Below are 23,172 nucleotides of genomic sequence, written 5' to 3'. Positions count from 1 at the left end.
AAAAAAAAACATTGGGAAGATTTATGGAATAATTGGAGTACCAGAGATACATACATACTGTACAATGGATTGTATTGTCGTATTGTTGTTAATTACGTACTGTGTATGGAATACAGAGGGGGGGGAAAGAAAAATAAAATAAAATTAAAAATTAAAAAAATGGGAAAGTAAACTACTGCTAATTACTTGTTCTCTTGTTTTTATTATTTCAATTTATTAATTTATTATTATAATTTTTGAATTTTTGGTCAGGGACGACCGCCCCCCCTGGTAAGGCTCCATCGCACCCCACCCAGATATCCGCACATCGCCAATATGATCCCAACTCACTCCACACTTTGTCGAAGATCCGCAGTTCGCAGCGTAAAGCTTCTGTAATTCGCCGTAACTTTAAACTGGTCACGACGGCAAGCGTGATTCGCCGATCTTGTAGTCCCATTTTGGCTTTTCTGGCTGTCTCTTTTTAATTTTCCAGGTCTGAGCTCATCTGTCCTGGGCCGATGTCGTTAGCTGCTAGCTCTTTCGCTGGACCCTCCCTCCCATATCTCTCGTGGCCGTGTGTGTGCGGGACTGCTTGTGGCTGTCTTTTAGGACTAGTCTCGAGGTACTGGAGGTCTTTAATAGTTTCCTTATTTTTATTTTTTATTTTCTAAAATTCTCGTTTTTCTTTTCGATTTTAATTGATGAGGTACTAGGACTAGTATTATAATTATTTTATTTTATTTATTTTCCTTTGGGGATTTATTTATTTTTCGATTTGATTTAGTCTATTCGATTATAACTTATACTTTTTCTTCTGCTTCTTCATCTTCCTCTCACTCTTTCCCCTACCGCGAAGCTACCTCTCTTCCTCCCACCCTCTCGGCTCTCGTCTTCTCTCACATTCCCAGGGAAAAACAGAGGACAGTTCTTACTCTTTTCCTTCCCCCCGAAGCCATTGTCTCTGTCTATAATTTTTACCCACTAATAACTCTCACCCCTCTCGTCCTCTTCCTCTCTCTATCAATCTCTACACACGTTCCCTATACTTGGTTTTATTTTCTGCCACTTCCAGTTTCTTTTTTGTCGGGAACGAAAAAGAGACAATTAGAAAGCCTGTCCCCCTTCCACGCGACGCACTCATATCTCTTGTTATCCCTTGCGTTTACTGCGCCTCCGCCGCTCGACACCCGCTCACCAAACTCAAACCACAAGTCGAGTCTATCTGAGGATTCGAAATCTGACTGTTAAATTTCGCTGTGCGAATTTGGCTTTGGACAGATGAGTCTTCCAGACGCAGGAAGGGCCGTTCCGATCTGATCTGTTCGCTGCGCACTACGGGTGCGTGCCGTACTTTTGCTATCGAATTAATTGCATTTGAATTGCGGGTATTCTAATCGCGATCGCATCGCCTGCAGACTGCCTGATCTTCCCCCCCAACGCCACTTTTTTTTTTCTCTCACACACTCTTGGAGCTCCTCCCCAATCATCGAGTCGCCGCTCTCTACTTTAACTATTCCTCTCTGGGCCACTCACGGAACCGACGGGTCTTTTCCTTCTTGGGTTCTTCTTACGTCCGCATCTCGCCCGACTTGATCTCTTTCTCTTCATTTTCCCTTCCCCACAACCGCCACCCACCCCCAGACAACTCTGGTTCAAGGGAAGAAAGGTGGCCTGATACTTTCTGTTTTTTCTTTCTTTTCTTTCATCAATCGGAATTAATAAGAAAAGAAAGAAGAAGAGCCTTCGAATTCGATTTACTCGACTGGTGACGCGCACTCGAAGGACGGCAATCGCTTATCGGAAAAACGGTTGGAATTGTTATTCCTTTCCATCCCTTCGCCTCTGAAGCTCACTGTTCTCGGCCGGTCGCTTTCGCCGTTGATACCCACTCACGCTATTATCTTTTTTATCCCTTTGATTTATTTTATTTTTAATAATTAACGAATCGGTACCCTCTCCCACGGTACGCTATTATATTTTAGCCGAGGTGGCTGATAGTGCATGAGGTCAAGGGCGAAATCGCAAAGATATAATCGGAAGCATTGGCATGATGGGGTCATTGGAAGCCAGTCATAGGCATAGGTTCGTACCTTATTAATTCCATCGCCTCCTCGTCACCTCAAGCGTCCGAGTTCATTTCGGATCACATGTACTGATTTCAACCTTCCTGGACACGTAGGGACCATCTACCAGCCCTTGGTTTTCTAGGAAAAGACGGATCGGGATATCCCCCAAAACACCCAGCTGTTGCACCGGGCCCTGTAACATCGCCAGGAGCTCTTCTCAGCCCAACAAGCATGTATTCCGGCCAGCCATTACCATGCTCGTACCCAACATCGTCCGCCAGCGCACCCTCTGTGCAGCCTGGTTATATCTCGCCTACGGATTCGCGGCGCGTACTTGAAGAGGAGAAGGAGAAGCAACAGTCACAACCACAAAGGCAATCACTTCCGTCCATCCACGAGGCTTTAGGAAATGATAACCCCCTTCCGTATCCTGCGCCCACGTCGGCGGCTCCTCAGCAGCCTCAACATGCGCCACATTCGCATCTTCTATCTTCAAATGTTATAGGACGACCGACTGTCGAAGCACCGCCAGGACCATCGAATCCGTTTTCAAATGTAATATCATCAGGGCCTTATGTGGTGCGGGACTCAGCGTACCCTCAACCTCAACTGCAAGCAGAAGCATCTCGGGGGAGTTTGGCGTCAGTTACCACTCAAGATTCGCGAAATCACTCGATTCAATCCCTGAGTTCGGGCAAATCACCCACGCAGAGTCAAAAAACGGGGATCACGTCAATTGCTGGCTCACAGACGGGATCGGCCTATGAATATAGTGCTCCTACTTCTGCGGGCAGCATCGCCTCTCCCAACGGCTATGGTCCATTTCCGCAGAACTTCTCCTTCCAGTCGCAGCCTCCACCAAATGCGCCAGCGTATCCAGTTGCGTATGACACCCGACCCTACGGTACTACATGGAAGTCGGGTGTGCCCGAAATGGCGCGTGTCGAGGAAATGAAGGCCGGACATACGGGTCGTGCTATTGCGGGACAGATCCCGGGCGATTCTGTCAAACGGCATTTGGACGTGTATGATGTGGAGACATCGCTCAATGAGGTACGTGACCTTGTCCCCTGGGAAACGTGGTTTTAGAGTGGATACTCGATCCTCTTTTCAGTTGGCTAATTATGAATAGATTGCGGAGATGAGCACGCGCACGCTGGACTTTTCACGGCACTACGCTGCAAGAGCGCACCAGTCCCAGCGTTCTGGGCCCGTTGTAATGCCCTCTCTACAGGAAGTGGAGGAGATGCTTAGTGTTCAGCGCCGGAACCAGGATGCCTTACTACGTATACGAGCTGCAGTTGTGAGCCAAGAGCACGCATTGGCAGAACAAATGGCCCAAAGAAAAGCCTTCAAGGCTGGTGGGGTCCGTGACGATGACCACATGGCAATGTACCAAGATGAATACAAGGGTAGTGGCGGCTTTGCCGGACCAGATTCGAAGAAGCGACGAGGGGTATGTTCCCTTTTTTTTTCCCTATTTTTTTGCTCCTTGCTGTCTGTGTGTGAATGGGCCCCATGGTCCCAGTACCCTGGATCCATCCGGTTTATCCCTGTTTTCCTATTCGCCGTCACTAACACAAACTATAGAAAGCAGCCCCCCCTGGCCGTTGCCACAGTTGCAACCGAGCTGAGACACCAGAATGGCGCCGCGGTCCAGATGGTGCTCGGACTCTATGCAACGCATGTGGATTGCACTATGCCAAGTTGACGCGCAAGATGGGTGCCAAACAGGCATCGTCCTTGGGTTCCAACCTTAAACCCAAGACTCTTGACTCCGCATCTCCAACTGGCCGTTAACATATCAGACGTCCCTTTATGTGGCGCTGAAAAACAGAAAAAAAGAAAAAAAGAAAAAGAAAAAGAAAGAAAGAAAGAAAGAAAGAAAGAAAGAAAAAAACAAAAACGAAGAAAGGCTTTGGGATTAGAAGTGTTTGGCGTTCTGTGCCTCTATTTCCTCGTTGATCATAAACCTCATATGTTGGTGTCATTCCTGATAATTCACCTTGGACATGATACAGTTCGATTTGTTTTGGGCTCCGGGTTTCCTTTTCAGGTGTGGTTACGAAATGTTCCGAGCATGTTGGACTTTTTCTGTTCTTGTCCGATTGGTCGTTGGAGTTACTTTTTTAATACCCCTCGCACGTTGTGGGAAAAAGGCATCTGGATAGACTTTCGCTCTGGTTATTGTGTCGTTTCTGTGGGACCAGCATGTACACAGTTTCTTTCTCCTTGCCTTGTTTTTATTTTCTTTTGTTCACCGGTTTTTCCTTACTGTTTTGCGATCTGTTACAATTATACCCCAGTTACCCACGTCTCCTACCCAACCTTACTTGATTGCCCTACACTCCCAGTGTGCCATATGATGTTTCTTATGCACTCACGTTTTCCATGGGAGGTTTCAAGAGGCGCTTGACTCGATGCAGTGATTAATGTAACCTTATTTGATTGAATTTGCCTCTGTTCGAAAAGTTGACTAGTCACGGACAATAATACTATACATATCTGATGTAAACCAAGATCTCTATTCGAGTCGCTCTCTCGTTCTGGCGTAAGGCACCCAATTCATGGATCCGCAGTGGTGGCGAATATCACACGCCGGGCTTGGCTCGAGGTGGTCTGATCAAGATGGTCATCTCCTACTTGAGCCTTGGATGCAAGTTAGGGGGCAACGTATTATGTCCAAATCGGAGGTGTGTTTTGTATCGATCGGTCTTCCCGAGACCCTGTAGATCCGCCACCGCCGTCATCGTGTTGACCTCCCCGACCTTATGATGGTTTGCCTCCTAGTATAATTATCCATTTTGGGATGATGGATACCATTCCCACTAGTTGCGTGGTCATCGGGATTCTGTCCGCTACCACCAGTGGTACTAACTAGGGACGTACTGCATGGTTGGATCTGGTCTGATGCCATGTGAATCTGGACAACCTCTTGTGACGCCTCGCCCTACGTCATTCTCAAGACCTGAGGCTCTACGAAAAAAGTTTTATTTGGATCAAAATACATCATTTGGCAAAAGGAAAAGGAAAAGAAGAAGAAAAAAGCGTCTCACATAAGCATATACGCCCGATTGCGAAAAAGTCAAGTTTGCCATCGATACGACACAATCCTCAACTTTCCAAATCCAGTATAGCGTATACAATTTACGTAATCCGACTCAATTGCCTAGCTGCCAAGCGTTGATTGGCTGGCAGTCCATGGCAACTACGCCAAGCGGCCCTAGAACAGACTAGAACCAGCTCACGGGACCGGTTCAAGATGGCCTGAGCGTTGCCATCGATCTTTTTCTTTTTTTGAGCGGCTTAACGCTTCCCGCGGAGAAAGCGAGATTTGGCCTGATCTTGTTGGGGGTTTAAGGTTCATCAAATTCTTCATTTTCAGATTCTTGGTATCGCAGAACGATATTAATCTTAAACAATTTAGTTGGGGTGGGCTGGTTGGGTCCAAGGGCTGGTTCAAGGGGCGCCAATGCGACTATCGAAATCGATCGGGATCTGATCTCATCGCATCTCATCTCATCTTGCATGATATCGGCTTCAACCGATCATGGCTTATGATCCCAACGCCACCAGATGGTGACGGAAACATTTTGTCTCACCGCTCAATATTTTCAATATGCCATGCCTTCTAGAAACACGTATGTACAGAGATGGCGATGGAGATGTCTCGGATCTGTTCTCCTGTGGTTTCGGCCATCTGCGGCTTTCGGTGGGTGTAACATCTTGTGTATGGTATCTGGTATTTTCGATTCGAAGATTTCCCTGTTCATTTGACATGATTAAGACAAACGACAAAAGTTTACTGGAATCCGAATTTTCTTTTGAATTTTCCGTTGTCTTTGTCTTTATCTTTTCCATAGTGAGGCTTCAATCGAGGGACATAAGGTGTCTGCCCTGACATACCTAATTAGGCAGGAAGCACTTTAACTCGGTTCCTAATCTCGGTCCCCTACCTAAATTAAATACGATACATACATTACATACGTGTACACCTGAGTACCGTGCAAGTACTATACATACCGCTACTTGCTTGGATTGCCCCATCTGTTTGAATGACTTGACGTTGAGTATTTGGAATTCGCCTGCCGTGTGCATCGGTGCCTCACTTTTGATTTCAAATCAGTTTGATCATGCCACCGTCTTAACCTAGACGGTACTAGGCTCCGTTGCCATGCAAATCCTTCCATCCGAGGATTTGCCCCATTAGGAAGTTTATGGTATGATTGTGTTCCAAGGTTGGAACCGTCTGTCGGTTTAAGTTGGCCCCATTGATCCAAAAGAATGGAGCGTCTCCGAGACCCGGCCGGTCGGGTCCATGTCGACGTCATTTGGGACGTAATTTAGAGTGTTTGTTGACTTTGTTCTGGAAGATTTTAAGATTGCTTTTGGTCTGGGCGTGGCTGGCTAATTAGGTCATTTCTCCATCTGCTAATTATGGGTGTTTTGTCTCTCTAGGACTTACTCTTAATGTGTTCATGGCTCATTGTTTACTAGTAGGTCTCCATATCGAGGCCCTGTTCCACGCATACCAAGTACTCCAAACCACCTCAAATATCATTCATGACTCCAACGATCATCCCTTACCACCGAGTCAAATGCAGTCCCATTGTTTGACCCTTCGAGCGGTCAATCACCGAAAGATCATCCATCCTGCGCAGGACACGTCGTCCTTACCTGAAGGGCACGAATAAAAATAAAACCAAAACCAAATCAAATAATATTGGCAATAACAATAAAAACAAAGACAGCTGAATGCCTTTCTCCAGCTGCACCCCTTCAGGCAAGATGGATCTGCACCCCGGTGCTTGACTGATAACCCCATTCAGGAAGCGGTCCGCGAGGTTCAAGTTCTGACTGGCAAACAACGAAGAGAAAAATGTGGGGTATATGCAGCGACGTCCCCTTTCTTGACCATCCTCAGCTGAACTCATCGTGGCTGTGTACATGCAACACGTACATGATGCATGCGTACGTGCATGGCGTGTTACCGTACTCCGTATACCCGCCCGGTACTTGTCTCTTTTCTCGCAATGACTCAGATAATTTTATAGCATCGAGCATCTCGGAGCCTCGAAATGGTCCTCCGGTTCCGAGAGCTTTGGCATCTGATTGCTTGGGTATCTTTGCCGTCTTGTCCCCATAACTTACTAAGGACTGCAGCAGCTGGTTGGGTCCAGCAACCGGAACGTCCCGATCACGGTTTTTGATGCCTGTCTCCACCGGCTCTCCGATACGCAGATACGTTGTGTTGAATATTCAGCGCTTCGCTTCCCACTTTTCATGTTTTTTGTCCCTTGCGCCGGGGAAGATCTCGATTCGGGCTCTCGGGGAGGAAGAGAAGCCCGTGCTCGGGGAGTTGTAGATCTTCAGAACTATCTTTGGTTCTGGATCTGATTCTGGTCCACATGCTTTGGTTTAGTTTTTGCTTGGGAGGATGTTGGGGTACGGATTCACCAGCTACAGTTATTTTTATTACTAGTTCAATCCTTAATTTTGCGTTTAGTTTTTGCTTGTGAGCTTCTGCAGCTTAGCTATCTGAGGGATAACAATTCGAGGAACACCTGTCCATGTATACTTACACATACATACATACATACATACATACATACCGTACAGATCTTTCTTCGTGAATGAAAAAAGGAAAAAAGAAAAAAAATCTCGCCGAGTCTATGTACCACCTCCAACCCAACTAATTGGATCCAGCCCTCGAACTAGTCAGTGTACAACGTTACGTTCGCAACCGGTCCGTAGTGCGGTACATATGCCGTGGAACACGAGCTGAAAAGAATAATGAGATAGTTTATTTGTGGGCGTGCGTATCAGATTTGCAGGGATAAGTGTTACACGGGCCGTGACTGGGTGGCTTTTTAACTCCTCATTAGGGTTATCTGGATTGATCTCATGCTTCTGTTGCATGATATCTTAACCTAGTTCGTACATCTATGCATACTTTTTCTTTCTGTGGGCAGTTTCTCTGGGAATACAAATAAGCCTGTACTCCGTCAGGGTATGTTTGTATGCAGCCGTATGTAAAACAATGAATTCAACGGGTTGCAGAAAAATAAAAAATATCGGCTCAGACTATTGAAGTTGATCTCGAATTTAGACTTCCCATAGTCCCGGGATGATCGGAAGCACCAGCAAATAATCCCTGTTATCGTAGTGGGACACGGACATGGACACGGACTCTCTCTCTGGCCCCTGAGGGAAAAAAAAAACGGGGTTCTCCGTAATGGGACATGGAACGCGGCACGAACACGAGGGGATTTAAAAATAAAAACGAATAGTAGTCATATTTCTTTTTTCTTTTTGGTTTTCCCTTTTCCTCGTTGAATGGTTCGATGGGGTCTGCATACATGAACTGTCTCCCCTAGTGCAAAGTCATATGTATGGTTAAATGCAGTGTAAAATTCTATAGGACAGAAGAAATTAACTTCGACATAACGCTGGAACTATTTGCAGACCATTTCCGTACTCGGTGTTGGATCACTCCATAATACATATACTATCCTCTGGTTGGGATTATAACCATCTTCCATCCTTCCGTTGGCTGGGCTCCAGCGAAAATATACCGAGACAAGGACATAATGCAGAATATCGCAATGCAGTATGCAAATGCACATACGGGATTTGATTCACTCCTTCAACCCCACCGGCAAATCCCGCCGTCGTCGTCGCATGCCTAAAATGGAGAACCGCTGTGGAAATTTATTTTAGGCCAATAATGGTGGGTGTGACCATTGTTCAACTAAAAGTTGGTCTAAACCCATTTCCAAAAGGCGACGGCCTTTGGATCGGTGCCAAGTGGGGAAGCCTGAGGCAGCTGCTTATCGTTCTTTGGGTGGAAGTCTCAGCCGCGATCGCCGGGTGAGAGATTATCGGAAATCGGATCGATTATGGGTCCTGGACCTGGCGGTGGGCCGTTTTTCTTGCGTTTGTTTTTCTTTTCTTTTCTCTGGAGAAGTGGACAGAGAAGTTTTGGTTTTTTGAGAAAAGAAATATTGAAACGGGAATGGCGTCGTAATTTTGGTTTTTTTTGTTCCCTCTTTGTTTCAGTTTTCGTCCTTTTGTTTTGGTTTTGCAGATTAGAATTTGGAATTGTAGTTAAAGGATCCGAGTCTGCATCATGGTTCGGATCCACTCACTGGAGATCGTTGGATGTCTTAGTGAGAAACCCAGATCGCTAGCTTGAGATCGCTCCTACCATCCTCTCTTCTTATTTGTTTCTTTACTGTGTCGAACTCTGGGACTCGGCTGCCGATCGACTCGTTGCCGACCCGCCTTTCATGTTGGTCTCCTGACGAAAAGGACACATAGTTCAAGCGATAGTCTCAGAGGCTCTCGCTACCAGATATCGACTCGATTAGGCGTCCCATATCGGTGAAGCTCGTGAATCCTTCGATTTGAATTGCCGTACGCAAGGGATGCGTTGACAGCTGTCATTGATAAGAGCTATCAATTTCCCATCCGCCCCAGGCAGCCAAAAAGGCAACGGCATTACTGGCCTGTATTATAACTTACTAGCCGTCAAATCGGACATTTACCCGGAGGCTTAGTGGGATCTTGACCGTCTTCGCCCTTGAGGTTATCGCCAGGGTGACCAGACATGTTGCAGCAGACATGTATCATCCGTATCACAATCGGAACCAATTAATTTAATTGATGGATATCGATGCTGCAATCACAAGATCCATGCGTGGAAAATATCCTGGAGCCATTTGTCAGGCTTCCAATTGGGACCATTGACACCTGCCCTTGCATTAGCTGGCCCGGAACGGCTGGCGCTCGCTTAGTAGTCTCAGGGCTTTCGGCGTTTATGTGAAATCATGCAATAAGTTGTGCTTATACAAATAATGAGGCTCGGCATTGTGACATATATCCCATGATATACGTATCGCGATTGCCACATCATGCAGGGCCCTCGAACCATCGCGTCATCGGTATTTGTTGGCTGAGATGTTGGCTGTCAACGCTGCATTGTGGGACTCTCCCCAGGTATCAGCTGCGCTGGTCACTATTGTTGAACCTGATATCACATCGCTAGCTTTATATGTTGGTCTCCATGCACGGACTGCAAGGAGCCCTGTGCGATCTCGATATTATTCCGTTGGCGCCAATAAACTGAGAATTTATTAGGAACTAGATGAGTGGGGTATCTTGAACCAGAAATTTGTTTATATATGCGATTCGCGACGAATCGAGTGGTTTCTTGCGAGGTTGGTGTGGGATGAGCCCGATTGATTGGGCGATCGTTGGCAAGATGGAAACTTTGTAGAAGTCTTTCCACTGGGGCGCAGACAGACTTTCTTAGAAACTGAACACTTCTAGCTGATAGTGAAGCATGAAGCGACTTCTTACTACTGATGGACATGGCCAAGTGGATGTGGACTTGACATAGAAGTCGAGAGGTAGGTAAATTGGGAATTTACCTGTCAGTTTTTGAACTCAAGACTTAGTAGACACATACTCTGTGGAGAATATGGGTCAAGGCTCCCTACGAAGCTGTCGATGTCCATTCTCCATAGCTTGCTCTATCGATGCTTTACTTCTCAGAATTTGAGGCGAGGGATATCTTTCCTTCTGACGTGTGCTACCACTCTGGACATGATGAGTGTTTCTATCCTACTTCACTAGTGAGGTATTATGAACGTACCTAATATTGCGGTTATTATTAGACGCTTCGGTTGAGACTCAGAAAGCCAGAAAGTAATTACATCCTACATGAGGTGAGTAGCGTGAAATCCGAAGAAGTATGGGCTATGTTGAATGATGAATTTTGGAAACCTAAAATGCTACAACAAGGCTTGTATTAGCTCACTTCAGATAGTGATGAAGGGTGTGTCAGTGATTCACACATGCCGACGTTAGGATCAATGTTACGTCAACCTCTTGTAAACCTTCTAGTGCTAGATGTCAGAGGTGTTCTCTAATTCTGTCTAAAGCTACAGATAAACCTCAATACTTCCCTAGATGGTGTATTGCCCCCGTCTCTCCTCGGCGCGTCGATAGGCAAAAAGAAATATGCTAGTCGTAACGCCACCGTCTTTCCAGGATGTCTACCTTCACCTACACCAAAACTACAACTATACCAGCTGAAGTATCTTCTTGGATGGCTACGTTATTATCGCGTCTGACTATGCCAATACTAGGGGCAACTGTGCCCAATTCAGATACACTAGCTTCACTGCGCATATCAAAAGTCTCCGTAATAATGTGTTTGCCTCTTCTGGGACTTTAACATGTACGAATGGGTGTTAGACTGCTCGAGAGAGTGGTTTCGACTAACAGCTTCCAGAACGACCAAATATCTTCATAGTTCTTATTTGCGATTACCCTGAACTACTAGAAATGTATTCCAGTGGAGTTTCTATGGGTATATCAAGTATGGTGCGGAGACCACTAAGTCCCGGATTGCCTACAACACTGGCTAATGCCCTTTCAGAGCTAGGAATCATCTTTCTGACGAATTGCCCTTCGGGTTCTGATAAATAACCTATGGCCGGCAGATTAGTTGCTGCTATAGACACTACGCTCCCTATTATTGAAATACTTGAACCTCCGCTGCTAATTAACAATTCTGCCATCTCCCCGGCGCCTGAAAAGTTGATGGCAATGACTTCTATGTTTCGATCGTTAGATGGAATCATACAAGGACACCCTGACATGATTTACCGAGTATCTCGGGTATGATACCTAAAGCTTTTCCGATGTGTGCCTTGCTTTTGCAGGTTTCTAGGCGTATTATTTGCAAGTTACCGATGACCAATTCCCTATAGAAAACTTCGTCTATTATCTTCCAAGATCATAACACAGCTAGGTTTTCTCCGGTGGTGCTAGCTGCAGTTCAATTAGTAGCTAGATACTTTCCACTCATCTCATTTGTCTCATTTTCTCATTGTTTTCTTTTCTTTTTTTTTTCTCTCTTTACTCCTCTTCTCTTCTCTAGCCGAGTTTCTTGTAACCCCATATACCACTTTCTCAATCGTCGATGCCCTTAGGATGTAAAAACGGCGGTATCAATATGGATACCAACCGGATAGAATGGGTAAAATCAATCAGGCATTCATACTAAAGCCATAGAACATAAATAGAACTGGTACCGTGAAAGAAAGCATATACCGCATGGGATCTGTTCACATAATTCTTATGATTTGCACATATAATAACCGGCTGCCAGTAACTATTCTAGACATAGCAGCCTTTACTTTCCAGCCGCTTATGACACATTAACAACCGACAAGCCAGTTTGACTAGTAATCGAAGCATTTCCAGTTTTATAATGCAGAGCTAGAGGGATCCTACATGTCCTACTACCCTGCCCTACCCTTTTGCCTCTTCCGAGAATTAGATAGAGACCAAGGCATTTTATTTAAGTATGCTATCTTATACGGATTTTTCACCAATCAGAGCATGTTAATTCAGAGGAAGAATGCCGGGCTCATAACCCGGAAGCCGCTGGATCGAAACCAGCACATGCTACGCTTTGCTTTTTGCCTTTTCGAAAGATCAGGATGTCTTGAAATTGACCGAAGGAGAGCCGGTGGTTGTTTTTCTATGTTTGACTTCCACCTGCATATAAAGTCTACGTAGATTAGCTATCGGTTCTGCTGTTTTTATATGCAAATGCATTGAAAGAGGCCCTTGAGCCTGTGTTAAGTCTTTCCCTTCCCGAAAAAAATCTGCCGTCATTCGATAGTCGAAGCCGATACCTCTCAGCAACAAATGATGTAGCTACACTACCTCAAGAGAACCTTTCGATCACTCGAACCCGTGACTTATTTGACATGTATCGACAAAAGTTCACCATTCCCATTTCCGAAAGCAAGACTTCCGGGCTTTTTCTCCCGATTTATATGCCAAAAGAAGAAGCATATCTTCCACCAATCAAAGCATGTTAATTCAGAGGAAGAATGCCGGGCTCATAACCCGGAAGCCGCTGGATCGAAACCAGCACATGCTACTTCAGCTTTGTTTTTGAATTCTTTTGCTATTTAGTGAGTTTATAGAGTGGGTTCGAAGTAGGGCTTCGGTGGATATATGGTTTGCGATGTTATTTTGCCGAATATCGTTGACCGCCTTCCCGATAGTGCAGTCTGCTTAGGGCTAACCTGCAGACCGCTTCCTTCTTTGACCCACTTATCTCCCTTTCTATTTATGTTCGTTGCATTGAACTTGTTAACCCGGAGGTCCCTGTGAAGTAGACGATCTTTCTGAGTAGTTAAGGACTATTCCATCTGTTATAGATTTTCACTAATCAGCGGACTCTGGTTAGGATGATAAATCAGCGATTTCGGCCCAATTTTACTTTGCAGTTGCTTAGCGCTGCTGAGCCGCTCGCATTACTCAATTTTCTTGGCGGGTGGCTATTGCCCGACCTAACCGCCTTCCTAAACTAGCTTATCTCAGAGGTATCATGTGCTCTCACGTGCGAGAGAGCTCCCCACCACCAGCTCCATCTCAGAAATCACCATCACCACTGTCGTGCTTTATGTTATCCTGATCAGGACCGGGGTTACCTAACACTCCGGCTGAATGAGTGTTGACGAGGCCTAAGTCTTCTACTGATCACCCACCCACGCTTGAAGCAACTCCAGTGTTCAACTGAGGCCTTCGTCGGCTTAGTGTGGTTGGAGAAGTTGGATGCGGATTGCAACATGGCGGCCCCATATTTACCTATTATGGAGATCCCAACCGTTTCCTTGCTGTACAAACTGGGTCGTTTGGCTCCAACCCCATCCCCGAAGTCTCAGCCATCAAAACCATTCAATGACATCATTTCTCTTATTCGTAATGACATAACTAAACTGCAAGGTGTGGATTGCATCGTCAACGCAGCAAACAAATCCCTCCTCGGGGGTGGAGGTGTGGACGGGGCCATTCACCGTGCTGCTGGCCCCAATCTCGTACAGGAATGCCGAGCCTTAGATGGTTGTGATACCGGTGATGCTAAGATTACATCGGCCTACAATCTCCCCTGTAAGAAGGTCATCCACACTGTTGGACCTATCTACCGGTACGAACTGCGCGGGGGTGATGCTCGACCGGAGGCATTGCTGCGGAGTTGCTACCGGCGGAGTCTCGAACTGGCCGTGGAAAATGATATGAAGAGCATTGCATTTGCGGCGATCAGCACCGGTGTGTACGGATACCCCAGTGACGAAGCAGCTCGGGCGGCTCTCGATGAGACTCGAAAGTTTCTGGAGAACCCGAGAAATATTGGAAAGCTGGAAAGGATAATCTTCTGCAACTTTGAACGCAAGGATGAGGTTGCCTACGAGGAGATGATCCCGTAAGTATCTCCGTTCCTCCTCACTTGGCTTTATGGTCGCTGACCGGTATCAGCTCGATCTTCCCACCTGTGGAGCAGGACCTTCCGAGTGATAATATACCGAAGACCGAATCTCAATCAATCGCTGACGGTGAGTCTTCGCCGTCGCTGGACTTGCTCGCAGCCAAGCTTCCTGACCCGCCGACCGTTGACCCTACCCTGGATGGCCAGCCGGGAAGCAAGAAACAAAAGATTAACGCAAGCGACGAACAGAGTAGTAGTATTCAAACGGAGGACAAGAGCGAAGACGATTGGGAGGAAGTCGATAAATCCGAAGATGGTCGGACCGAAAGACTAGATGATGAACCGATTGAAGTTGACCGACCACCTTCTGCGGCGGATGTCCAGAGTGTTCAATCCAGCGGCATCATTGATATGACCGATTCCCAGTCGACTGGAAGCTTATTAGGAAAGGATTGGTGATTGGATCCACGGATCGGTTGGTGTCCATGCACTCCGAATGTTTATGACTGAATGGCTTTTAATGAACTGGCGTTGGATACGGGCGAACTCGGTTTTATATGGATGGCGTTGATCTTATTCCTTCTGCTGAATACAATACGCTGAACAGGGATTATTTTATATTCCTTGAATCTTTACCTGTTGACTTGTGTGATATTTAAAGGAATGGGTTTCCCACGGTTTAATTATATCGTCTCTCCAACTCAATCCAGTTTTTCAATACTAAACTGCCCCCTAATGTCTTAGCTTAGGAAGCCTAGATTTCGACGTTGAAACATTATGCTAACTATGTTCAACCTGAAACAAACGAGGTTAGTTTATACGATCGTCGAGATATGCTCCACATTAACCGAAACATAGAAATGTACGCCGTCTAAGTACCAACCTGCATCTTCCCAGCGCAGCCTTCCATCTCTTCTCTATAGCAGGCCTCCAAGCGGTAACAACACTCTTTCCGCATTCGAGAGAAACTCGGCCATCGAACCGTCCCCTCGATCGTCCTGTTTGAAACTGATGGTGTGCTGGGTTGTTGCAACAGGTGGGTTGGTCTGGATTTCGAGGCCGTTGGAGCTAGTATACCTGTTGGTGATCACCAAAGCCGTACGAAACGCTATAGGACATGTTTGTGTGCCGGCTTGGGTGGCATTGTAGGGAAGTTAGGGCCTTGTTGCCGGGCTCACCTATGGACTGGCTTGAGGTATGTCAGAGATTATTTGAAGGTTTTAGTTCTTTTGGTATGAAGCAACTACATCTATGAAGACTGACTGTGCTCACGTAATTTCTACTCCAGCAATTCAATTACTAGCGATAACCGAGCAGTTTTATTATGTTGTTCTATTCCAGATGCGGTGTAAACCATGTATTGCACAGATTGTTGTGACTGAGAGGTCAACAACAGGATTTATACAGGATAACGCCGAACTTCATCTCCTCAAATCCAGCTCAATTCTCAACCGAATCTGAAAGTCCCGGGAACCCGAGAAGCAGTTCATCCAGAAAAGCCGGGTTACAGAAATCAAGTTCTTGGAAAGCGGGCACAGCAGACAAGGAATCGTTCCCAGCGTCGCCAGAGCTCAGATTCTCGACTAAATCGCTGCATGTTGCCAAACAGTTGTCCGCAAGATCCCAAGAAAACCTGTTTCGATGTGATCGGAGTATACTGACCATATCTTTGGCAAGGTTGAGGGGGGCGTTGGAGCGTGCATTCCTTCTACGAAGGCCGCTTCGGAGCAAGAAGGTGGTGGCGGAGGTCAAGGAGAAGGCATGCACAGGGATCCAGAATCCGCGGAGATGTGACTCGTCTAGCTCCTTTACCAGATGGACAATTTCTTCCGCAGCTCTTTGTGCTTGTGTGTAGAATGGAGAGGTGGTGTCGTCGTCGGCTTTCATGGTATCCGCGTCGAGGTCGAGTTGGATGCGTCTGAGCAAAAGCTTGACTGCTAGGTAGGCTAGTCGGAAATTTGCTGCCCCTGGAGCATCTAAGTGTGTCCCTCGGAGCACTATGCGACGGATATCGTCGCTCAAAGATTCTTCCCAATCGGTGAGAAGCCGCTCGAGGTCCACGGAAGACGTTTCTGGCGGATACGGCGAGCTCTCGGACACCTTGTACACGTGTTGAAGATACGTACCCAACAATTCGGTGAGTGTGATCAAAGAGAGGAAGACCAGGGCAGCTGCTATTTGAGAAGGAGATGCATTGGGGGGACAAAGGTCGTCCATGGTCGGATAGGGCACGTCGTATTGCGCACAGTGGATCTGGAGGGGGGTCCCGTAGGCCAAACTGCACCTGTGCGGGTGTGTTAGTGCGTCCAAGACAGAAAACCTCTAGATAAAGATGTTTAGTACCAGCGGTCATGTATTAGAACGAGCCACCAAATGCGAATCCGAAACCCTTTCTCCATTGGACGAATATTCCAGTTGGAAGGGTCGCGGTTTAGACCCAGAGCATTGGACAGGGCGACTGCAGTCCCAACCATTCCCCCGTTGCCGAACATGGAGGTACTTGGCCTTCCACAGACATTCAGAATAATCGCCATGACCGTTGATATCCCGGGAGACAGGAATAGCTCCGAATGGAGAGCTTCGTTCGCTTGGTTCCAAATAAAGCGGATATCAGGATAGCGACCGGATCGCAAACTAGGCGAGTTCTCCCAGTAGATCAGAGCGTTGGCATACAGATTGCAAAGGAGAGCCGGTGAGATATTTTCTTTGTGTCTGCAGTAAACATGTCGAAAGGACATTTCATCAACTATAGGAAAGCATATGTTGACATGGTGAAAGAACCTACATATTCCATGGAAGCAATCAGCCCGTCCTGAACGGTTGGGAGTCAACTTGACTACTCACAGGTCCACAACATCATTGACGCCTGGCTCTAGGTATTTTTCGATGAATTCGCACTTTGTAGCGGGAAGTGACTGGTTTGCAGAAACTCCTAATGGCCGCCTGGGTACAGTGTTGAACAGCACTGGTCTCACAGGCCGTCTCGAGTTCGGATCCGTCCGAATTATCGACCTCCGCCGAGCATCTGGAACGGTAGAGAGGTAGCTCTCGAGAACATCGTTATCTTCGGCTACTGCAGGACTGACTATATGCGAGCTATCGTCGCCGGCCTCGGTAACGATGCCCACCAGGTTAGGAAAAGCCTCTCGATTAAAATGGTCATAAGTGGGAGGGCACGATTGTGCCTCTAGACTGGCTGCAGGCCTGTTGATTGTCTGTAGGCCGAATTCTCTTAGGGGGCTAACTGCGTCTACTGCATGATTGGATACCTGTTGGGTGTGAAGGGAGGCTGACGCTGAAAGCCTCTTCTTCGGTTGTGCTGCCCTTGTCTGTCGTGACTTGGGAGTCAACTTCCGCGGCAAAGCTACAGAGCCTCGTTGGGAGTTATCCCCTGACCGAGGATAGACACAATCGGTACCGTGAGCCCGACACATGATGCATATGCCGGACGAGTCTGTTGTCCTGCAGCGGGACTTGCGCTTTTTGCAAGGTAGGCAGGCCGGATACAGGTGAGACCGATATGGCCTGGCTTCAGCGGCGTCTCCCTCATCACGAACAGTAAGGTCTCCCTCCATCTCAATTGAGTATTCACCTCTTCCCTTTGACAAAGGGAGGTGAAGGTAGAAGTCACAACAATACAAGGTGGGGAGAGGAGTCGAGAGTGTGGTCCCGCGGCAAACCCCGCGGCCAACTCCACCGATCTTGTCTACCCGCGAATGAGATATGAAGATAGGGTATACTCACACGATCCGCGGCCAACTCCAGAGTATACTATACGCTGTCTCGCCGCGGAACATCTGGCCGCGGTGCTCATAGTTGTTATATAAGTGACAGCACTGTCGAAATTGAACACTAATATTTATACCAAGTTTCGCTGGCTGGCTATCTCAACCAGCTTCCTATCTTCGCCATCTTCATATGCCGTCTAGCTCTCAAGTCAGAATAAAGCCAGCATACACACCATGGCCTCCACAGATACAACCGTATTCTTTTCCATGGCGGACAAATATCTAATGAAAACGGGGGTCCCCTTCTCCCCGCTCATTGTGAAAAAAGCCAAAGGCACCAGACTTTACGATGTTAATGACAGACAGATCCTCGACTTCACCTCTGGCCAAATGAGCTCTCTCCTGGGACATTCTCACCCGGAGATCGTCGAGGTAGTCCAAAAGTACGTCGCGGAGCTCGACCACCTCTTGAGCAACATGATCACCTACCCCGTCGTCGAACTCGCAGAACGCCTAGCTCGCTTCCTCCCAGCACCTCTAGAGAAATCCTTCTTTCTAAACACCGGTTCGGAGGTCACAGAGGCGGCTATCAAGATCGCCAAATGCTATACTGGCAAATTTGAAATCGTTGCTTTCGCCGCAAGCTATCACGGATTAACTCAGGGGTCGGGCTCGGCGACCTACTCAGCCGGTCGTAAAAGCGGAGGCCCCTGCATGCCGGGCCAGCTTGCCTTTCCTGCTCCTTATGCTTATCGCTCGCCGTTCCGGAAGCCCGATGGATCGTACGACTGGGAGGCAGAGATGGACTTCGGCTGGTCAATGATTGACCGTCAGAGTGTTGGCTCCCTGGCTGCGTTTATCATGGAGCCTATTCTCTCCACAGGCGGTATCCTCGAGCTCCCCGCGGGATATCTGCAACGCATGAGCTTGGAGTGCAAGAAACGCGGCATGCTGATCATTATGGATGAAGCCCAAACCGGGGTTGGTCGAACTGGTCAGATGTTCGCTTTTGATAAAGATGGAATTGTACCCGATATCCTTGCCTTGTCGAAAACGCTTGGATGTGGTTTGCCCCTTGCATCTGTCAGTACAACCGCTGAAATCGAACGCGGATGCATGGAAGCTGGCTTCCTGTGGCTCACTACCCATCTTAATGATCCGCTTACCGCTGCAGTGGGCAGTAAGGTCCTCGAGATCGTTGAGAGGGATAACATCTGTCAGCGAGCTGTGGAGCGTGGTGCACAGTTGCGCGAGGGCCTCCTTAAGCTGCAGGAGAAGTACTGGTGTATCGGTGATGTCCGTGGTCGGGGTCTCTTGCAGGGTATCGAGATTATCTCTGATGCGGAGACCAAGGCCCCTGGGCCAGGCCTCGGACAGGCGGTTTCTGATCGGGCCATGGCGGGGGGTCTCTCCTGCAATATTGTCAATCTTCCAGGTATGGGGGGCGTGTTTCGTTTGGCTCCGCCTGTTACTGTTACCGCCGAGGAGATTGAAGAGGGTCTAAAGATCTTAGACGAGGCATTTGATTTTGTTTTGAATGAGAAGAGGAACTAGGTTGTTTGTAATTCGAATATACTTTGTGTACTTGGTCAACACCTAGGTTGGAGTCGTAAGGTTTATGATAGTTTAACGCTTAGGGTGCTGTACCAAGGTATATAAAAGATGCGGTACTATTTATTACTGTCTCTTACTTAGCTTGCCCTACGAACTAATAATTTATTGCCAAGCTGATGACTGCAAGGCTGTAAAGTTGACGCATATATGTTTCATGCAATAAAACGTCCTAAACCAGGAGCAAGCCTTGATCCAGCACTGTAAAAAGGCTTGCCCTATTGCTAGATAATACGGGTCTCTCGTTTCTACGTCTATCAAATCGACTAGGAGCCCTACAGGAATACTGTCGCGGTTCATAGGTCTCCCTGCACTATCGCACCGGCATTGTTGTTCACGCTTCGCTCGACTTCCCGCGTAATCGTTGCCGGGAATTCCATGGCTCTCTACTTCATTCAGACAGACATTCACGACGTATAGTTGAGTGACAGCATCTCAACTGTGAAGGCCATAGAACTTTCCAGGTACCGCGTTTAGAAGTAGTCATTCTATGTAGTTTCGATATTCACTATGGAGTCTGATTATCACATTAGCAAAGGCTTCACACGAACGAGGAGGTAGTGCTATATGAATGCAAAATGGCCCGATCTAGGGGTGATGTTCATGAACCCTGCAATATATATACTAAGTATTGGAAGCCGACTAATTATAAGAATACTAAATTAGCGAAGAGAATAGGCTAGATCGTTTCACATGAGATCCCATACATGAAACTTGGGGGAAAGGAGCTGATTAGAACACAAATCGGTGGTACGTATTTACACAGCATATCAGGGTAGGAATCGCGCTCCACATCCATATTTAACAGTTAATAGAGCCGGGCTTTATCATTACCATGGACATGTAAACATTGACAGGAATGACTTGAAAAGTGAATATCAAGGCTGTTGCCTCCACTCCTCCTGTTAGACAAAGGAAATGTTGGGACGTCTGTGAAAATGGTGAATTTATGCTCCGGGTATATATAACCCGCTTCTTCCTCCTTTCTGGCATATTGTTACTAAAACGTATCTACCCCTTCGTGGAATATACATCCATATCCTGCGGAGAAGGAGCAACCCACAAAAGTTTCTGGTTATACATTACAGGCAGCAAACCTCTGCGAACGAATTCGAACGCAATATGATATTTACCGCTGGAAACGCAGCCCATCGCTGCATTACCATGTTTGGGACTCAGCTGACGACATGGGTTCGATATTCGTCATACCAGGCATTACTGAAGAGCCAACATCTGTCAAGACACAGCTATTGCTGAGTCTCGTCGAACTGGTGATGGCCTTGGTCTTTCAGACAATGACATCATTGCACCTGGACGAGTATCTCCCCGAGAGTGTAAAACAGACCTTGACCGGGGAATCACCTCGATGTCGCACTGCCTTTGTGGCAAGGCTTCACAGATGAGGACCAAGCTGTGAGCGAATGTCTTTCCAGCAGTAATTATTTTCCGACGACCCGACAATTCGTCAGCGGGCAGAAAATGCAAGAGACGCGTTTCATGATATCCGAAACTCTCCCGACGCTCTACTGAGACAGTATTATCAAAATCTTCTCTCCAGGTGTCGAGCCCCGGGCCAGCAAGCCTGCCAGGAAAGAAAGTCGATGAACATCATGGAATACTTCGAACCAACAAAGACAACAGTAACGGCGTCCCACGGGGGTGAAACGTGTGAAGTATCATGCGGTTCCTTCATATTTACAATCTCACAGTTGCTTGGACTACATTTGAGAGATGGTGACGAAGTCTTTGTTCAACTCCACCTAGCTGGAAGCCGTCACCCCAACACCTATGCTCAAATGGCTGAAACAAGGGACCCAGCAAGTCGACCGGCAATTTGATTCAGCGACCATGATGCCCAGGGAAGTTTCCACACCTGGCTCCAAACCAAGGGGATCCGAGGTGTTTTCAAAATGAATTCTCTAGTTGATGTGCTGGGGGGTTATTCCTTGGAGGAAAGCCAAAATTTCCAACGACGTTGGCATTCAGTGAGGCGACTACGTGTATGCTAGGGTTCCATTTGCATAGTCTGTTCGGTTTAGGCAGCTATTGGCAGAAAGTATGTAAGGCGAGGGACTTCCAGCCTGTAAAGACATTAAGCAGCGAAGAAACTGTACCAAGAATAATCACCGAACTCCTAACCCGTGGTAAGGAGACTACCCGTTTTCTTAGTAATAAATGGTTGGGACGGTCTTTCTACCATTGCGATTGTGATGGTCGACCTCTTTGAACAATATATACACGAGATTACTATATCTCTTCGGATATTTACTGCTAAACTGCGACGATTCTTTGATATAATAAAAGCTTTGCAAGGGGATTATAAGAATAATAATATGACTTCTAAATTTATTAGGATAACTGGATATCCAAGCCCTCCAAACGCTGCGGTGCTTAGAGTTCACCCTCGCGGTTCTAATACTCTTGGAGGCCAGTAGCTCTTCGTCCAGTCTTGACAATACAGAATACAGGTGCATCATCGATCATTATACTCGGCCAGTGATGTCACTATATCTTTGTTTATATCTTTTCTACTTACTTGATCATTAAGTTATTATATTTTGTTGAACGGTCAGGGAGGTTGAATTCTTGATTATGCAGCAGTTCAATAGCAGATACATAGCTACGGAGTAGCGATTGTATTACTCGATACTCCTCTCTATTAATATACCAATTTCCATAGGATAGTTGAATAAGACAAGTTCTCCATTTTCCCATGGGCCGTAACCAACCGGTAATGTATGGATGAGTATTCGACGACGTGAGTGCTGGATATCGGGATTTGACATGGTAGCAGTGTCAACATGGTGATCAGCCAATCCAACCACAGTCAATACCCTATTTAGTCCCACAGCTACTTCCAGTCGGGAGCTGATTCTCCGGTGAAATGGTTCCTGTATAGGTTATCCACCAAGTTATTTAGTCCTAGATGGTGTTCACGTAGCAGGCTGCCGAAGATAAACCGCGTGTATGATATGCAATGTAAAACTGTAATATGTCAATTGAAGCCAACAAGGCTAAGTATTGATCGGATAAGCGGTATCTGGTATCTTTTCAGCATAATATCTGTGTCTTGTGGAATGTTGATCTGCAGAATTTCTGACTTTCATCAGTGTATACCAGGCAAAAAGATTTAGCACTCAGAGACGGGTACAGGTGGCTAACCTTCGAGTCTCACAGTCAAAAATGCAGTGTTCATTCTAATGATTATTATCATTGATAGTGATGATCATCGTAATGATCGTGGCAATTAACCAACGCAACAATGGTGAAGGACTTTGCCTGTAGTTCTGGCCTGAGGGCAATGTGTCGGTGGCCGTGTGACTCCTTGACCTCGATCGATCATTCAGCAGGCAGGTTGATCAAAAACAAAGTTCCCTCAAAGGGGAGGGGAAAAAGATAGCATGTCCTGGTTTCGATCCAGGGACCTCCGGGTTATGAGCCCGGCGCTCTTCCCCTGAGCTAACATGCTGTTGCAAATATTTGGATATAT

At 46.8% G+C, this 23,172-nt stretch overlaps 5 protein-coding genes and 3 non-coding genes across 8 annotated transcripts; 6 read left to right on the top strand and 2 right to left on the bottom strand.

Moving 5' to 3' along the window:
* Positions 1-1,425: 1,425 nt before the first annotated feature.
* nsdD (GATA-type sexual development transcription factor NsdD) lies at positions 1,426-3,936 on the top strand. The gene is made up of 5 exons (XM_032081814.1): positions 1,426-1,930; positions 1,989-2,064; positions 2,162-3,101; positions 3,181-3,504; positions 3,639-3,936. The coding sequence occupies exons 2-5, from the start codon at positions 2,030-2,032 to the stop codon at positions 3,846-3,848; spliced, it is 1,509 nt and encodes a 502-aa protein (XP_031942091.1). The 5' UTR covers positions 1,426-1,930; positions 1,989-2,029; the 3' UTR covers positions 3,849-3,936.
* An 8,522-nt stretch (positions 3,937-12,458) lies between these two features.
* Positions 12,459-12,530, top strand: BDV37DRAFT_t101. The gene has a single exon. It is a non-coding gene; the product is annotated as a tRNA-Met (tRNA).
* Positions 12,531-12,939: 409 nt separating this feature from the next.
* On the top strand, positions 12,940-13,011 carry BDV37DRAFT_t102. The gene has a single exon. It is a non-coding gene; the product is annotated as a tRNA-Met (tRNA).
* A 694-nt stretch (positions 13,012-13,705) lies between these two features.
* Positions 13,706-14,802, top strand: BDV37DRAFT_282569 (macro domain-containing protein; the record flags this gene model as incomplete). Its single annotated transcript, XM_032087077.1, has 2 exons — positions 13,706-14,340; positions 14,394-14,802. The coding sequence occupies 2 exons, from the start codon at positions 13,706-13,708 to the stop codon at positions 14,800-14,802; spliced, it is 1,044 nt and encodes a 347-aa protein (XP_031942090.1).
* A 981-nt stretch (positions 14,803-15,783) lies between these two features.
* BDV37DRAFT_271216 (fungal specific transcription factor domain-containing protein) lies at positions 15,784-17,777 on the bottom strand (the record flags this gene model as incomplete). The annotated part of the gene is made up of 3 exons (XM_032084690.1): positions 15,784-16,627; positions 16,687-17,124; positions 17,188-17,777. The coding sequence occupies 3 exons, from the start codon at positions 17,775-17,777 to the stop codon at positions 15,784-15,786; spliced, it is 1,872 nt and encodes a 623-aa protein (XP_031942089.1).
* Positions 17,778-18,112: 335 nt separating this feature from the next.
* BDV37DRAFT_293659 (aspartate aminotransferase family protein) lies at positions 18,113-19,625 on the top strand (the record flags this gene model as incomplete). Its single annotated transcript, XM_032089468.1, has 1 exon — positions 18,113-19,625. Exon 1 carries the CDS (start codon positions 18,306-18,308, stop codon positions 19,623-19,625), a length of 1,320 nt encoding a protein of 439 aa, XP_031942088.1. The 5' UTR covers positions 18,113-18,305.
* A 2,774-nt stretch (positions 19,626-22,399) lies between these two features.
* On the top strand, positions 22,400-22,950 carry BDV37DRAFT_246894 (uncharacterized protein). The gene is made up of 2 exons (XM_032081813.1): positions 22,400-22,767; positions 22,845-22,950. Exons 1-2 carry the CDS (start codon positions 22,655-22,657, stop codon positions 22,897-22,899), a joined length of 168 nt encoding a protein of 55 aa, XP_031942087.1. The 5' UTR covers positions 22,400-22,654; the 3' UTR covers positions 22,900-22,950.
* Positions 22,951-23,079: 129 nt separating this feature from the next.
* On the bottom strand, positions 23,080-23,151 carry BDV37DRAFT_t98. The gene has a single exon. It is a non-coding gene; the product is annotated as a tRNA-Met (tRNA).
* Positions 23,152-23,172: the final 21 nt, after the last annotated feature.

Source organism: Aspergillus pseudonomiae (assembly GCF_009193645.1).
Source record: "Aspergillus pseudonomiae strain CBS 119388 unplaced genomic scaffold BDV37scaffold_28, whole genome shotgun sequence".
Lineage (NCBI taxonomy): Eukaryota > Fungi > Ascomycota > Eurotiomycetes > Eurotiales > Aspergillaceae > Aspergillus > Aspergillus pseudonomiae.
This window is presented reverse-complemented; position numbering and strand designations above follow the sequence as displayed.